The following is a 16,706-nucleotide window of genomic DNA, read 5'->3' as shown; positions in this document are numbered from 1 at the left end:
GCAGCTCCCAGGATGACAGCTTAGATGTGTAAAGGGCCCTAGCTGTTTCAGCCTTGGCTGTTAGTACTTTGTTTTGCCTCCCCCTCCTCCCTGACAGATTTTAACTGAAAGAAGTGACTGATCACTTTACATCATGGCAGGCCTTCAGGAGTTGGGTTCAGGGCATTGTGTACCCCCATTCCAGCCACCCACCTCGCCACTGTGTGCATTGCTCTCAAAGGCAGCACCTGGATGACGCTCTTAGTAAGCCCAGGCACTTAAGTCAGGGAAGCCCGGCCAATATAGGCAAGGTGTGTCCCTATCACCCATTGCCAGTGATAACTCTGTGAGCCGACTGTGTCACAGGCAGAGAGGCCAATGCAGGCTTATGAGTCCTGACAGCCCTCATGCTTTGCTGGACAAGCCAGCATAAGTCCTCAAGGCCAAAGAGGCACAGTATCTATTGAGGTTGGAGTCAGGTGAACCACCATAGCTGCAGTCTTCTGATTGAGAGCAAGCCACCCTGGGGCTTCTTTTTCCCCCCTCTGTCAAATGATAGACCAGACAAGGGCTGCATTTCTTTCTAGGCTTTTCTAGAAGTGGGGATTACATCAGTCCTTGTATTGGAGGTTTTGTTTATTTTAACTAAGGAAGTAGAAAGCTGATGGTCACGAGTTCTCATTTGAGAAATGTGAATTATTTTATTTTTGATTATAAAAGTAATTCATGCTTGGTATAAAAAAAGTACAACAAGGCAGAAGTATATAAAAGAGAAAGTAAATCTCTCCCACAACCAGCACTAAGTTAATCAGGCCCCTGATATTGTTCCCCCGTCCCCTAAACAGAGGCTACTGGTGCTCCCATTAGTCATCTTTCTTGAGGAGGCAGTTAAAATTCTAAAACTCAGTCTTTGCTGGTATTAACGGTTCTAACAGTTGGTGGAATAGAAGAGTAACATTGGTAGAAGCTTTTTTTCCCTTCTAAAAATTCAAATTCCTATAGTATAGCCCAACTTTCAAATCCACGTGAAGAAGTTAAATTTCAATACTTAATAGAAATAACATACTATTATTAGAATAATGTAAAAATTATGAAATACAAAAGAATAAAATACATTAAAAAGTTTACAGAAGTTTTACTAAGATGACAAGACTTTGGGGGATTGTTTTGTTTTTTTAATTTTTTTTTTAATGTTTATTTTTGAAGGAGAGAGAGAAAGGGTGTGAGCTAGGAAGGGGCAGAGAGAGAGAGGGAGACACAGAATCTGAAGCGGGCTCCAAGGCTCTGAGCTGTCAGCACAGAGCCTGATGAGGGGCTCAAACCCACGGACTGTGAGATCATGACCTGAGCTGGAGTCAGAGGCTTAACTGACTGAGCCACCCAGGCTCCCTGGGGGATTGTTGTTTTCTGATTTCTTCCTAGATTGGGGCATTGCATTTGTATTACTTGTGTAATGAAAAAAAAAATGTTTTAAGAAAAACATTCCTGATAATGACATACTAGTATAATTGATTGGATTCAAACCAAACAGCCCAATAATGGACATTTACATACAAAATGCCATGAACCCAGAGAAGTAAAGAATCGTCTCTAAATTAGAAATCAAGGAAAGCTACATGCAGGCAGTCAAATTTGAGCATGGTCTTTGTAATGGGTGGGATTTTTCATACTCAGAGTTTGAGGGGGCATTTTAAGTGGAGGGAAGGCCATAAGAACAGGACACGTCAGGAAGAACAAAGAGTCTAGTTTGGCTGGAGCATACAGTACATGTAGGGGAAGGGACAGATAAGACTGGCACCAGGGTGGGGGCACTTGAATGTCAGGCCACAAAGTTGAAGCTTAACGATGGGTGATGGGGCTGGGGGTGGGGGCTTTGAGCAGGAATTGTGATATAATCAACGTTGGCTTAGAACAGTTCCTTTGGCCAAGCTGAGTGTTAGGAAGGGGGCAATTGGGGAAGACGAGGATGGGAAGATGAACCCCAGATGAATGCTAAGTGAGGCTTGATCTTAGCAGGTGGCATCAGAAGGAAGACAGGTGTGACACTTTATAGAAATAGCCTCAGTACATTAGGGGCCTAGGATTGAGGGAGATGAATTCAAACCTTTTTTCTTTTCTTCTTTTAGAGAGAGTGAGAGTGTGAGTGGGGGAGAGGGATAGAGGGGGAAAGAGAATTTTAAGTAGGCTCCATGCTCAGCAGAGCCCAACACAGATTCCACAGCCCTGGGATTATGACCTGAGCCAAAATCAAGAGTAGGATGCTCAACCAACTGAGCCACCCAGGTGTCCCTCAGTGAGATGAATTCAAATCCCACTCTCCCTCATCATTACTTAGTTCCCTGAGCTTGTCTCTTCCTCTACAAAATGGGCATAAGAATAATTAGGTCATGGAGTTGCTGCCCATGCACTTATTCTAAAGCATTTGGCACAGCTCTGGCACATGGTGCCAGTATACCTGGAATTAGGGAGGAAACTGGTGTCCACACAGTGACTAGCAAGGGAGATGGTGCAGCAGCTAGGAACAGGGCATCTGGAGGTATAGACTGAATTTGGATCTCAAAGCTACTACTTACAACCTACTTAGCCCCTATCTCCGTTTCCTTAGCTGTAAGTGGGCACAGTATTACCTCCTCAAGGAGCTGCTGTGAGAATAGAGTCGGATGGTACATGTACAGTGTGCAGTATATACCTAATACTTTCTCAGAGCCCCATAAATGTTATAATCGGGTGAGGGGTGGGGATGTGGAACTGAAGAGATTTGCCCTTTCCATCTGCAGTGGCACGCTATACAGAGATAGAGACACACAGCAGGGATTGGACATGAAGGGCAGAACTTGGGAAGAAAACGTGAGGCTGGAGGTAGTCAGGAGTCACTGGCACAGAGGCAGGTGAGCCACGAATGCGCGCATAAATTGGCTTAAGGAAACAATCAGACAAACCCAGAATAAAGGGCATTCTAGAAGCCAGAGGGCTGGGACTCTCAAAATGTGTCATGGAGGGGCGCCTGGGTGGCTCAGTCAGTTAAGCGGCCGACTTCGGCTCAGGTCATGATCTCGCGGTCCGTGAGTTCGAGCCCCGCGTTGGGCTCTGTGCTGACAGCTCAGAGCCTGGAGCCTGTTTCAGATGCTGTGTCTCCCTCTCTCTGGCCCTCCCCCGTTCATGCTCTGTCTCAAAAATAAATGTTAAAAAAAAAAAAGTGTCATGGAAAAAAAAGTAATAAGGGAGCTATTCTAGACTAAAAGAGACTAAAGTTATCAAAAAGTAATGTATGAACCTTGATTGGACCCTGTTTTGTAAGAAAGATAAAAAGACATTTTTGAGACAATGGGGAATTTTGATTAAGGACTCTGTATTAGAAGCTATTAGGATATATAGACTGAAATACTTCAGGATGAAATGCCATGTATGTTTGGGATAGAGGGCAGAGAAAATAAGGCAATATGTTAACAAGTGTTCAGTCTAGGTGGAGGGTATATGTGGGTGTTCATTTTACTAGCAAGATGAAGGCTGAAAACAAATTATATTCAGCTTACGGGTCCAGTGTAGAATGGGAAGCTGACCTCCAGGAAAGGACTTAAGTATGGGGAGGAAATACAGGCAGCAAGGATAACTGGACCCCTCTTGGGTAGTGTTAAGCTGGGGACAGTCAAGCTGGGCAAATCTTTCTTTTTAGTACAAGGGGAGACTTGTTGCTGAGGAACCAGAGTAGTCTGGGGAAGGGAGGGAATGAGTCAGAGGAAAGAAGAAACGGTAATGGAGCAAAGGTCCAGTAAAGGTGGAAGAGGAATGGATGCAAACGGGAAGAAGTAAAGGTGACCTCAGATGGGAGAGATGTCTTCTCTTGTGGCCCAGAAGTGAGGACTGTTTTGTGGGGAACCAAGCTCCCTTCCTAAGGAGGGAGGAGCTCATGTTTTGCTAGTAAGGAAGCGTAAGGCACAAACGCACCACAGCTGCCACTGGGTCTTAAACGGAAAGGGAACAGCTGGGGTGCGCTCTCTTCAAGCTGGGGAGCAAACAGGAGTTCTCCCAGATTGCTCTGATGAGGCACTAGGATGACAGGGTAAAGAACAGTTGTGGAGGCTAAATGGCCCCCTTTTCAGAACCTCGTGCCTGGCAAAGCCAACTTGCCAAAGATTTATTCATGAGGAAACGAATAAAACTCTCCTTGGATAAAACGCTCGATCCTCATTTCCGTGCTCCCTCCACCCTGGGTTGCCCTGGCGGGTGTCCAGCCACGTGGTGTGGCAGTCTTTGGTACATATGGAAGTTACAGGACTCCGGGTAATATAGGACGGAGCTGTCCTTCCAAGAGGAGTTGCAGGAAAACCACCTCCTTGCACCGAAGCCCAACAGCAAAGGAGGCCCCTGGAGCTGGTGCTCCCAGGCATCCCGAGGCGTGGCGAGGCACAGAGCATTAAGTGATTTTTGGTTCTGCTCTGGTTTCCTAAGTGCTTCTCAAGGGTCCACATTTGCAGATCTTGGTGGGCCTGAGATTCAGCTCCCAGGTGAGGCTGATCCGTGGACCACTCATGGAGTAGCGCTGGCACCGTAGGGGTTGGGAGTGGAAAGCGGCCCAGACCTACAGGACCTTGGTAATTATGTAGCCGTACCTCTCCCCCAAGGGCTCTTCTTTGAGCGGAGTCTGCAGCGGAGTAGAGGCCAAGGCCAGGGCGCCTTCGCGGCGGCTCACTTCCCGCAGCCGCCCCTGCAGCGCCTCCCTCTCGGCCTGCAGCTCCCGCCGCGTCTGGGCCGCCGCGCGCTCCTCCTCCTGCAGGGCCCTGCGCCTCAGCTCCAGGGCGCGCTCGCCCTGCTCCACCGCCGCCTCGCGCCGCGCCAGCTCGCGCTCGCGCAGGCTGCAGCGCACGGCCAGCGCGCCCATCTGCTCCAGCAGGCGCGCCCAGTCGCCCTCGGCCGAGGGCCCGCGAGGAGGCGGCGGCGGCGGCGGCAGCGGGCCCGGGGCGGCGGCCGGCGAGCTGCGGGCGGAGCTCTTCTCCAGCTCCCGTCGGTGCGCGCTCTTGAGGTGCCTCCACAGCGCCGGGGTGCCCGAGTGGAAGCCCGGGCCGCGGCTCACCTGCTCCCCGCACAGCCGGCAGGTGGCCCACTGGCCCGCCGCGTGGCCCGGGCGCGCGGGGGCCAGGTGAAAGTAGCCCCAGGCCTCGCAGTAGGGCGCCCCCAGGCGGCCGGGAGGGGCCGGGGCCAGGCCGGGACACGGGCCGCCCTGCGCCGTAGCGTCGTCCGGCGCGCCGCTGTCTTCCATGGGCGTCGTCGGCTCGTCACTCCTCATTCTCTCCGCGGCGGCGTCTGCGTTCGAGGGAGAAACAGGTAAGGGCAGCCGCCAGCCACACACACACACACACGCTCACAACTGAGGAAACCCCTTCCGTTCGGGTAGTACCTGGGGTGCTTTTTCAGTGTTAACTGTTTATTCCTCAGAAAATGTTCAACGTGTCCAGGCCTTCTTCCCTGAACTAGGAACGCTCTTCAAAATCACGTGGGTCCGCAGCTAGCGGGTAGTTACACTAAAAACTGGGAAGCCAAGCTTCTTCAGTGGAAAAACCAGCTAAATAAGTGCTCTTGTATGTATGAGTTTTAACTTTTTATTTTTTTTAATGCTTTTATTTATTTTTGAGAGAGCGTGAGCGGGACACGGGCAGAGAGGGGGAAAGACACAATCCGAAGCAGGCTCCAGGCTCGGAGCTGTCAGCACAGAGCCCCACATGAGCTCGAACTCATGAACTGTGAGATCATGACCTGAGCTGAGCTCACAGCCTTAACCGACTGAGCCACCCAGGCGCCCCTTTCCTTTTCTTCTTAAAAATGTACTGCCTTTTCAGAACAAGAGCAAGGCTCCGTTTTGTTTTCTTCTCTTAGTGTTAGGGAACAAACTGTAGAAACGAGCTGACAAGAAAGCTTTGGGAATGAAAAATGTGTTTCTTACACTTTAGGGGTGAAAGTGCCAGTTGAACAGCTTTTTAAAAACCTCTCAATGAGGGAACTTTTTTCAAAATAAGTCTTTGTTGTGTGAATTTAAAAACAACGTGCTTATGAGGAAAATGGCAGCACTAAAAACCACTAAAACTTTAGTTTTAAAAATGTATGTCTTTAGGAAAACAAAAATACAAAGCAGTTTTCTAAATCGTTACCTTTAAATTAGGTATTAGGCCATGTCCTGTCCGCCTTGGGGGGTCCCTGTCATTGCCTCATGGTTTCCAGCCAATGTAAGTTCTCAGGTGGACACACTGAGCAGGAATCCTGAGTTCTGAAGAACCATCAGCAGTGCTAGGAGTAAATTCAGAGGACAGGCAGTGAGTAAAAGAAATTCAGCAAACCGCTCCCTAAACATAGATACTAGAAATGCTGGCTAGCACCATGTTCGAGTGTTCATGTTTTTCTGACCCTGTCACAGGTGCTCCAGTTACAAAACAAAATTTGTTTTCTTTATTGCTCATCACAATGCAGTGTTCCCTTCTATATATTTAAAAGATAAAAGGCTTGATCACTACTTTTAATGAAGGAAGAAAATAAAGAAAAGTAAGAGCTACTTGCTCTGTCCAACGTGTATGTTGTTAAAAGGATCCAAACACAACCCAATGACTGTCACTGCAAAGTCTTTTCTGTTAAAACAATTTATCATAGCAATAACCTACCAACCAAGGGGGAATAGAAAAGGTGAAGTTGATTCTTCCGAAAGCAGCTTCACAAAGGACCAAATGTGTGATTCTAAACAACTTTGTTCTGGAACTTTAAAAATAGTAAGAGAGCACGTGGAAGACTTGGAGCTCTTCTGAGAATTTATTTCAGGGGGAATATCAAGGCCAAGATGTGCCGTGAGATAGTCAGTGCCCATTCATACTGTCAGGCTTTGAGCCAGCAGCAGTGGAGGTAATAAAGTTCCAGAATCTTTTTGGTTAAACGTTAACTGGGAATGATGGAAGGCAAAGTTGGAAAAATAAGTTGCTATCATAGCAGTAGTGTTTAGCGTAAGCTTTTATTTCAATTGCTAAGATTCTTGTTACAGATACATTACGGTTTTCCAAAGCTCACTTTTCCCCCACCAAGCAAGTCTAATCAGGCTCAGGCATGACCTTTAACATATCGCTCGTATTTTTAAAAAAAGAAGGAATTTACCAGAATCATCAAAAAAGACAAGTAAGTACCAGGCTTCTTCTAACAAAAGAAATAGCTATTTACGTATCTTCTGATACATTAGGCATTGATTTGAATATGGTTACTCATGAAGGCCAATTATTATAAAACATCTTTAAAAATTAAAGGCTAGACTTCCTCCAAGAGATTTACTAAATCCCTGAAGTCCACAAAAAGGGAGTAATAGGATGAGGAGGGGAGTTACAGACCACTTTCAAGGATAATTTTCTTTACGCTTAGTAAACATTATGGTTATATAACATTATGGGTAGTCAACAGACCAGATTTTAGTATTAGACTTTGTTTTTGTTACCCAAATTTACCTAAAAAAATTTTTTTTTAGAATTCCATTTCGTCTACATTGGAATCTTCTCTTTTCAGAGTTCCTTGTTTTATTGCTAAACATAAACAGAAGTGGAGAGAATAGTATTATGAATCCTTGTTTTTTTATAAATTAAAAGAGATTTAAAGGTATTCTAGAATATCAAGACTATTACTTTGAATTCTGATATGCTTTCTTGAGCTGAGGGTTGAAAACTATGCATAAGCTGTAGACTGTCTTACCTGTGCCACACTCTGAGAGTGATCATTACTGAAGTGCCCCTAAAAGTACCAGAGGTGAACAATTAGTCATGCTTTACCTCCCTGCAAGATGTCTCTGGGTTTCTTCAAAATCTGGGATGCCCAGAGGAGTGCCACATACATGAATGCCATCTGTTATAAGAGTGAAGGTAGAAACAAGAGTGAGAAGCACTGATTCTGATGTCTTAATCAGAATTAAGACTTAGTGGACTTAGACTTAATGGACTGCCTCATCTGAGCCATGGACAAGCAGCACTACAAATGTCGGCCAGCACAGCGCTGCCCCTCCAAGGGCAGCAGAGGGACATCCTCTGCCTTGGCAGGCCTTCGCTCTCGGAGGTCTTAACCGGTGGAAGGCAGCACAGTACTGAACTGCCTCACCTTCTCAGTCCTCCGCATACGGCTACATTCTAGTTCAATACAGTCTTCTGTTCAGACTAAGTATCTAAACGGTGACCAGCAGTCTGTGGCCACAAGTCATAACAGCCTTCCTAGTTCTGCTAAACAACCCCTCAGCTTGTTTCAACTTTTCCTACAGTGCAGAGGGAGGGAAGCCTCCTAGCCAACCATCTTGGCTTGGAAGAGAACCCTTAGTTAGCATCTTCAGTCACAACCCTAATACACAAAGAGCTCTAACAAACTGTCAAGAAAAAGACAAATAACCCAATAAAAAAATGGGCAAGAAATATGAATAGGCAAATGACCTAAGAACAAAATTAGATGGCCAAGAAATATGTGAAGAGATACACATCACTTCTATTCAGGGAAGTGCTATTAAAGTAACAATAAGGTTTCAGATCCGTCGCACTAACAAAAATGAAGAGGTCTGTCAGTCAAAGCTAGAAGGGAGGCAAAGAAAAGGATACGTTCATACATTACTAGTGGAGATGTGAAGGCTTTTAGGAAAGCAATCTGGCAATTTCTATTAATTAAAAATAAATATAATCAGGGATCCACTCCTGGGAATCTATTCTGTAGAACTAAAAGTACTAATACGTAAAGTAATGTATTAGGATATTTACTACAGTATTATCTGGGATGTCAAAAAACTGGAAACGTGGGAACACCTGTCAGAGAATAGCTGGGTAAATAATGTGTTCACACCAGGGAATTTTGTGCAGCCATTCAAAGCATGGATTGGAACTCTGCTAGATGACCTAGAGGGATTTCTGGAGGAATTCTACAGGGAGAAAAGTCAGATGAAGTATGTATAATATGTCATTATTATTAAATAATATATAGATCTGTGTAGGATATATTAAGATTTTATATATATCTGAAGAAAAATAAGGAGATACACGGTTGGTTGAGGGACGGTTGAGGGTGTGGTAGCTAGTGTGAAAGGAGAAAGGGAAGCATCCAACACAAAAGAGGAAAAAAGGTACTAAGAAAGCATGCACATCTATGGACACATTTAGGTAGACTACATATATGGCAGGGTCTGTACATATGTAGAGAGCAAGATGGAGTCACTCATGTCAGGCAAGGATGTAATGAATCAAGAAAGCAGACAAGGGTGATGAGCTGAGAACAGATACTGCTAGAACTGTTAACAGCCTGGGGGCACCCAGAACTGATAACCAGCAAAACCAAGGGAGCCTGGAAGAACCGAGAACCGATAATCTTTAGACCCAGAAGAAGTCTGAAAGGGCTAGACTGATGAAACTTGTTTAAAAAGGGAAGATTGTTGAGGCAAACTGCCAGATTCTCCAGATGCTGACCCTTCCATGTCCCACTGGCATCAGGCAACTGCCACTGAAGGCTCTGCTCGTTTGATCTCTGAAAGTGATGGAGATCCTCCACTGCTTGAACACAGTAAGCAGGAAGCGCTGAGTGGACCCATACTGGTCAAGGCCTCATCCCAGCTGTGTGCTCATGGACTGACTTCGCATTTCATTCATTAACTTACCCTTACTGTATCTTTCTTGTTTTGCGTGTCATGTACGACGCCAAGTTAAATGCGTAGTGAAAGGTCTTTGAGTTTGGAATTCTGAATCTGCTTTACAATTATGTTAACCTTGCTTTATTATTAAAAGCTGACATTGTGGAAAGACAGAACTTGTGTACATGCCTTCACAGAGTGCTCGTGACAGCATAAATACAAAATAATTTAATGAAACAATCCTTGGGTATGTGAGCTCAGGCTGGGCTAAGCAACCTTAACTATGGAGACTGGAGGATCAGTCCTGTGGGGCATAGGGTGCTTCCATCTGGCCGTGGAAGGAACCCAGTGTGGAGGGTTGCTAGATATCAGGTGGTTTGCTGTGCCCTGCCTGAGCAGAAGGAGAGTCTCGATCCACACCTCACTCATCTCCCTAGCACAGGCAGGCACTCAAGGGACACTGCATTCAATGTAATGACCTGACTCTACTTTTCTTAGGCCCAGCTCACCAAGTCCCAATCTCCCCATCTGTCATGGGAAATGATAAGATTATCTGCCTCTAAACTGGTGGCTGAAATCAAATAATGCAGATGATCTCACTGTTGGACTCTCCAGTGCTATATCGTATAAATTCAAGGCATGAGCAAAAAGAAGCTACCAGCATTTACTGTTCATACATGCCCCCATTAAGATCTTAGTAGCTAAAGGCAGTGTTATGTCTCTCTTTGACATTGTATTATTCACTACAATAGGTAGTTTAAGTTGGAAGAATTCCCTTGAGGGTTTTTGAATATAAAAAACAAAGAATCACAGATCCACCTTCCCTCCCCAACCAAATTTATTTTCATTTCCTAAACTGACCTGCATGCAAATTAGGTTGCTCACCTCTCAGGTAGAAAATGATGGAGGAAAAAAAAATTGATGGGGAGGTCTGGTTTCCTGGAGCCCTTTGATATGCATTTCTTCCTTACCAAGTACCCAACAGAAACACACACCTATTAACTTATGGTTAGCTAATATGAAGAAAATGAAAAATAAGAACTCCCTAAATTTTTCCTTAGTTTTTTTTTTTTAAGACAGAGGTGGTTTTTTTGTTTTGTTTTTATGTTTATTTTTGAAAGACAGACAATATACACCTATGAGTGAGGGAGGCACAGAGAGGGTGACAGAATCCAAAGCAGGCTCCTCGCTGTTGGCACAAAGCCCAACATGGGCCCCGAACCCATGAACCAGGAGATCATGACTTGAGCCAAAGTAGGACGCTCAACAGACTGAACCACCTAGGTGCTCTTCTGCTTAAACAGTTTTTAAATTATAAGAAAGGTGCCAGTGAATGTGATTATTTTGCTTACATCCATTCACTCCATCCATTCTCATTCAAATTGCTCATTGTGCACCTGCTCAGGGTCAGGCAAGGGCTTACTACCCAGGATGCCAAGAGAAGACCCACATAATCCATCCCCTCCAGAAGCTTACCGTCTGGTGAGGAGAGATGCTTCCAGCAATAATTCTGATACAGGTGGTAAAGGTCAGAGCAGTGTTCACTCATGAGGGTGAATTCCATCACACGGTGTCCATGCTGGGGAAAGGGTAGGCCTTGGGGGCCCTATACAACTGTTCATGCAGAGATTCCTGCTTCAGCATCTCTTCCCTTTCCACCTCCTTCAGGGCCCAAAAACACATTGCCACTAGTGCTAACTCTCACCAAGTTCTTTAGTCTTATAACTAGACCAAGCTCATATTTTATTTTTTTAAGTTTATTTATTTATTTTGAGAGAAAGCAAGAGCATGAGTGGGAGAGGGGCAGAGAGAGGGAGACAGAATCCCAAGCAGGCTCCATGCTGTCAGCACAGAGCCTGACATGGGGTTCGATCTCACAAACCCTGAGATTATAATCTGGGCCAAAATCAAGAGTCAGACACTTAACCGACTGAGCCACCCAGGTGCCCTCCAGCTGATATTTTAAAATAAAATTTCTTCTTCTTTTTTTTTTTTTTTTTTTTTTAACTAGGCTCCATGCCCAACATGGTGCTTGAACTCAAGACCCTGAGATCAAGAGTCGGGTGCTCTACCAATTGAGCCAGACAGGTGCTCCTAAAATAAAATTTCTTGATGCTAAATGAAAGTAGCTAGGGGCACCTGGGTGGCTCAGTTGGTTCAGCCTCTGACTCTTGGTTTTGGCTCAGGTCATGATCTCTTGGGTTTGTGGGTTCGACCCCCACGTTGGGCTCTGTGCTGACAGCATGGTGCCTGCTTGGGATTCTCTCTCCCTCCCTATTTGCTCCTTCCCAGCTCATGTGCACATTCTGTCTCTAAATAAATAAGTAAACTTAAAAAAAAAAGTGGCTAGCATGAAATGAACAGAAGTTTTTTAGTCCGGTTTCAGAGGGAAAAAAGCTGAAAGAAAAGCAGATTTTTGTTATTTCATGGAAGAGGAGAGAGTAGTAGTGTACCACCCTCTGCTCTCTCCCAAAGGGAGTTTCATTTGAGTATCCACTATTTGGAAGGGATGGTAAGAAGTTAAAGTCTGTGGAAGATAATAAATTCACATGAATTACTTCAAACTGCATTTAAAGTTTTATTTGCAGTTCTCTGAAGTTCCAGTCTTCTCAAAACCTATCAGATTAAAATGGAGATTCTTCAGTATGACCCCCCTGAATACCAGTATAGAGAATAAGGGAGATCAAAACTTGGATGAGTAATTTGTGTAAATATGTGTGTATGTACATTAAAACATGACTGGAACATTAAAAATCATCCTATAAAACAAACTAATTTTTTTATTTTACACTTAAACCTGAACATAGACAACATATTAGGCAAGCTAAAGGGCAAAGAACCAGGCAATGTTCTCAAAAGGGAATAACAAATGAATTACAGCTGTATTTGTCCTTCCACACCCAAGGCCAATCACTTCAGATGGATTAATCTGGCAGGATTACAAACAAGTATGTGTAGGTTGAGCCTGGATTTTAGTAAGAAATTAACACTAATGCAAAATCCACATAGATTTGTGTGGAAACAATAAAAACATTTTCATTTACTTCATCCACCAGTAACTTTAATCAAAGCAGAACATAATAATTAAAACAAATAATTAGCCTTGACAATTGACCCAAATATCAAGGAAAACACCATTCATCTGTTTCTTGTCCATCTCTGTAGAAATATTAGTTTACTAATATTAATTAATGAATTAATCTGTTTATAAACAAATCGAGACAATTAGAAAAACTAGTCTGGAATCACCAGGCTGAAGACTTTGATGAAGTTAAAAACCAAGTAAAGTGTAGATACTTGGCTCAGGCAAGAAAGGGATAAGTGTGAAAATATTAGATAAAGGTTACACATGGACTTTAAAAAAATTTACTGGACCCACAACTAATTATATGGAGAGTCAGAGATGTTCTCTACATGTCTTAAGCCAAACTCTTAGATACCTCTACCATTAGCTAAAAGGCTCTGATGTATTCTCTATTAATGCATTTTTTTAAATGAAAATTTTCTACCCTGAAGTGGACCTTTAGTTCAGGCCTACACTACTTTAATACATATGTTCCTGAAAAGAAGAGTGTTGATCCATTTTGTCTTGTAAAATGCATACTTTGATATGAATTAGAAGAATTTAAAGCTGTCCTACTTTGAAGGCCTTTGTAACAAAGAATTTTTAATTGAGAATTTACTTGTTTTGGCTCTTGGCCATTTTACACATTGTTGTATACTTTTTATTGTCCTTTGCCTCAAGCTATTTTTGGCCAAAAAGGGTGTACAAATAATAGATTAATGCGAAGTGCATAAAATAATTACCCTAATTATGTTAATTAAGCTCGCTCTACAACAGTTTCTCTTAAACACCCTATCCATGTAGTCTGGGCTAATTAGAAGTTCGGATGGTGGTTATTTTTTTCTTTCATGGAAGGAAAAATAATTTTGCTTGGTAAGCTTGGGGCATTTGGCTACTGTCAGTAGTTACAGCAAACTGCTCCTGTGTACTCAGAGAGGATCAGAAAATTCTTTTGTTTGAGCATCATGGAAGTGGGGGCAGGGATTGTTTGAGCATTTGGCTCGCATTCCATTTTCTCTTCTCCAAAATTTGAGACCTTAAGATAATCTCAGAGAAAGAGCACACTACAGGGTGCTTGCACTGTTGGTTGCACCAACCACTTGCACTGTTAAAAGTGTGACTGCAAAAAAGGCAATTTTACTAAAAAGGAGAGCAGATGATTTTCGATATTCCCAAATAACTTTTTTGAAGGGATACTGTGGAGGAGCAAAAATGAGGTGCTAAAAGAAGCCGATCGGTGCCTTTATTCAGACTTTGGGGCCACACGCATCTTTTACACCGGGGACAACCTGACCACAGCGAAGGAAGGGCACGTCCGGCGGCCTCTGCACCAGCCAGTCTGTGATAATAGCGGACACTGGCGTTTGCGGGTCGAAGGCTCACCTGCGGCCCCGAGGCTTGTGGCTGGTCCCCTCCCCCCACCCCTGGCCTGCCGCGCCCTGACCCAGCCTCCGGGAGCGCCACAGCATGCGTGGTGGCGCACACTCACCCCATCACCCCCGAAGCGTGGCGGGAGCGGAAGGCGGGCTGGAAGTCTGGGATCGCCCGGTCGCCTCCAGGATCCTCGCAGACATTTTGTCTTGTGCGGAAACCACTGCGCGCGTCTCCCTTAAAGACACAGCGTTCAATTCACGCTTCTGGGGGTAAAAGTGGGAGTGGGGTGGTAACGTGTGGCCTATAGGGGAAAGGACTGGGGAGTCACTCCTTAACTATCCAGGTCCACGAGTGACAGACTTGTGGTTGCCAAGGTTTAAAAATGATACAATTGTTTAGTGCTTTTAGAAAATGTAATTTTTATTTTATACTTTTACATAAACCTTCCAAGACCTGGATTCCTATCTTGAGTCTGAGTGCAGTTTGCATCTTTTCAGGTTTAAGGAGTCTGATGGTTCAAGTTGTTGCCAACTGAACCACGGTCTGGACAGATAAAGGTTGGGCTCGTTGGTGCTCTAAAACTTAACAACGCTAGCTAGTGGTATCAGTCACCTTTTCATGGATTATGTTGAGGTAACAACCCCTACAACTCAGTGATTTACAATAACAAAGATTCATTTCTCAAGCAAATTATATCTGCTGCAGGTATCTTTGGCTCTATTCCACTAGTTTCATTCACTCCAGGCTCCAGGTTCAAAGATCAACTTTTTTGGGACACACTCACCTCACCACGTGCTGGAATCAACTTTGAGGGAAGAGGAGTCCTAGTTTGTAGTGTTTGCTGTTTCCATGATGTAAATACTCACCTGTGATGTAAAAACCCACTATGGCTGATTTCAAGCTACTTTTAACAAGCTACTGTTAACAAGTTTAACAAGTGGCTTGCCAAATTTCTGGAAATGTTACAATCAGCTCTTATACACCACTGGTAGGTGCTGCTCTTAAAACTTAAAACACATTCTGTGCACCTCAGTTCTGCTCACATTTTATTGGCCAAAGCAAGTCATATGACAAAGCCTGTTGTCAGTGGGGCCAGAAAGTACACTCTCAAAAGGAAACCTTGCAAGTTATATGACAATGGGCAGAGATTGTATAATTCTCTTAAAAGGAGGACAGGAAATTTTTGGTTACAATAATATAGTCCACTTATATGCTTTGGTTCAAGTAGTTTTTTTTCAACCTTATTTTTTCTATAAATTAGACATTTTTCTAAGTTTCAAAGCCTATTAATGGAATTTCTCCTTACCATTCCAAGAATGGTTTCAGAAGAGACTGGTTGGATGTCTTCAAAGGGATAATTTTGCAATGTGAAGATTAACTATCAGGTTAATGTTTTTCTTCTCAGAAGGATACTTAATGCTGTGGATGTCTGCTTAAAAGAATAGTAACTAGTATAAATGAATCTGGTTAAGTCATCTCTTATTCATGGCTTAATTCATAAACAAAATTTTAAAGTTTATTGTTATCTGGCAATCCTTTTAACAAGAGGCTTTATTTATTAAAAAAAATTTTTAATGTTTATTTATTCTTGACAGAGAGAGAGACAGAGCATGAGTTGGGGAGGGGCAGAGAGCGAGGGAGACCCAGAATACGAAGCAGCCTCCAGGCTCTGAGCTGTCAGCACAGAGCCCGACACGGGGCCCGAACTCATGGACTGTGAGATCATAACCTGAGCTGAAGTCGGGCGCTCAACCAACTGAGCCACCTAGGCACCCCTATTTATTTATTTATTTTTAACGTTTATTTATTTTTGAGAGGCAGAACAGAGCGTGAGCTGGGTCAGAGAGAGAGGGAGACAGAATCCAAAGCAGGCTCCAGGCTCTGAGCTGTCAGCAGAGCTGACAGGGCTCAAACCCACTGACCATGAGATCATGACCTGAGCTGAAGTCAGATGCTTAACCGACTGAGCCACCCCAGCGCCCCTAACAACAGGCTTTATTACTTTGAGTACTTTAAAAATCCATTTTTTAGACTGATCAGGTAATGAGGTACATGATATTTTCATTAGTTCATAGAATAGTTTTTACTAAGTGCTGGTTGTGAACAAAGCACTGTCCTAAACCCGAGTAGGAGTCTGGAAATTTGAGAGACCATTCCTGCCCTCAGGAAGATTATACTTCAGTAAGACAGTAAGACAAATTCAACTCCAAGAAGAAAGTGGAAAGTTATATAAGAGGAAACATTCAAGTGCCACACCAATTTGAGAACAGCTCCTTTTTTTTTTTTTTTTTTTTTTTTACTGGCAGCATTTAACCAAAATTTGAAAAAGGGTAGGATTTGGACTCTTGAAATTACATGTTTGTTATCCTAGCAAGATGTGCTTTGGATTTATTTTCAAAGTCCAGAGAAACAGAGTCTGTTTGTCTTCTGTGTTTGATTCAATGCCTAAACTTTCTTATAATCTAAAACCTCTTTCTTATAGTTTTAAATTAACTTTTAAATAAATTATAAAATATTTCTCAAATACCTAATAACTCTTCTTCTTTGCCCCACACTCTTCAAGTTTCAGCAAGAAAAATGCTCTTCAATTCTTGTTTTGGTAGTGGCAGTTCCCCTAACCTTCATCATGCATTTATTTTTTTTTAAGTTTACTTATTTATTTTGAGAGAGAGAGAGAGA

At 43.6% G+C, this 16,706-nt stretch overlaps 1 protein-coding gene and 1 non-coding gene across 10 annotated transcripts; both read right to left on the bottom strand.

Moving 5' to 3' along the window:
• Positions 1 to 654: 654 nt before the first annotated feature.
• On the bottom strand, positions 655 to 14,275 carry ZBED3 (zinc finger BED-type containing 3). 9 transcript variants are annotated; one of them, XM_058729081.1, is made up of 5 exons: positions 14,143 to 14,265; positions 11,066 to 11,251; positions 7,767 to 7,839; positions 6,123 to 6,258; positions 655 to 5,280 (listed from the first exon to the last, which is right to left on the bottom strand). In XM_058729081.1, exon 5 carries the CDS (start codon positions 5,261 to 5,263, stop codon positions 4,559 to 4,561), a length of 705 nt encoding a protein of 234 aa, XP_058585064.1. In that variant the 5' UTR covers positions 5,264 to 5,280; positions 6,123 to 6,258; positions 7,767 to 7,839; positions 11,066 to 11,251; positions 14,143 to 14,265; the 3' UTR covers positions 655 to 4,558. The 9 variants fall into 9 exon arrangements, with proteins under 9 accessions (XP_058585064.1, XP_058585073.1, XP_058585070.1 ...); XM_058729090.1 differs by lacking the exon at positions 7,767 to 7,839 and adding an exon at positions 7,690 to 7,728; XM_058729087.1 differs by having other exon boundaries at positions 11,066 to 11,203; positions 14,143 to 14,264.
• Positions 7,966 to 8,103, bottom strand: LOC131490041 (small nucleolar RNA SNORA47). The gene has a single exon (XR_009250919.1). It is a non-coding gene; the product is annotated as a small nucleolar RNA SNORA47 (small nucleolar RNA).
• Positions 14,276 to 16,706: the final 2,431 nt, after the last annotated feature.

This window comes from Neofelis nebulosa, chromosome 1, assembly GCF_028018385.1.
Source record: "Neofelis nebulosa isolate mNeoNeb1 chromosome 1, mNeoNeb1.pri, whole genome shotgun sequence".
NCBI classification, from domain to species: Eukaryota; Metazoa; Chordata; class Mammalia; order Carnivora; family Felidae; genus Neofelis; species Neofelis nebulosa.
This window is presented reverse-complemented; position numbering and strand designations above follow the sequence as displayed.

Bases quoted from the DNA above. Each gene is read 5' to 3' on its own strand.
- ZBED3 (XM_058729098.1), bottom strand. From the start codon at position 5,263: ATGAGGAGTGACGAGCCGACGACGCCCATGGAAGACAGCGGCGCGCCG.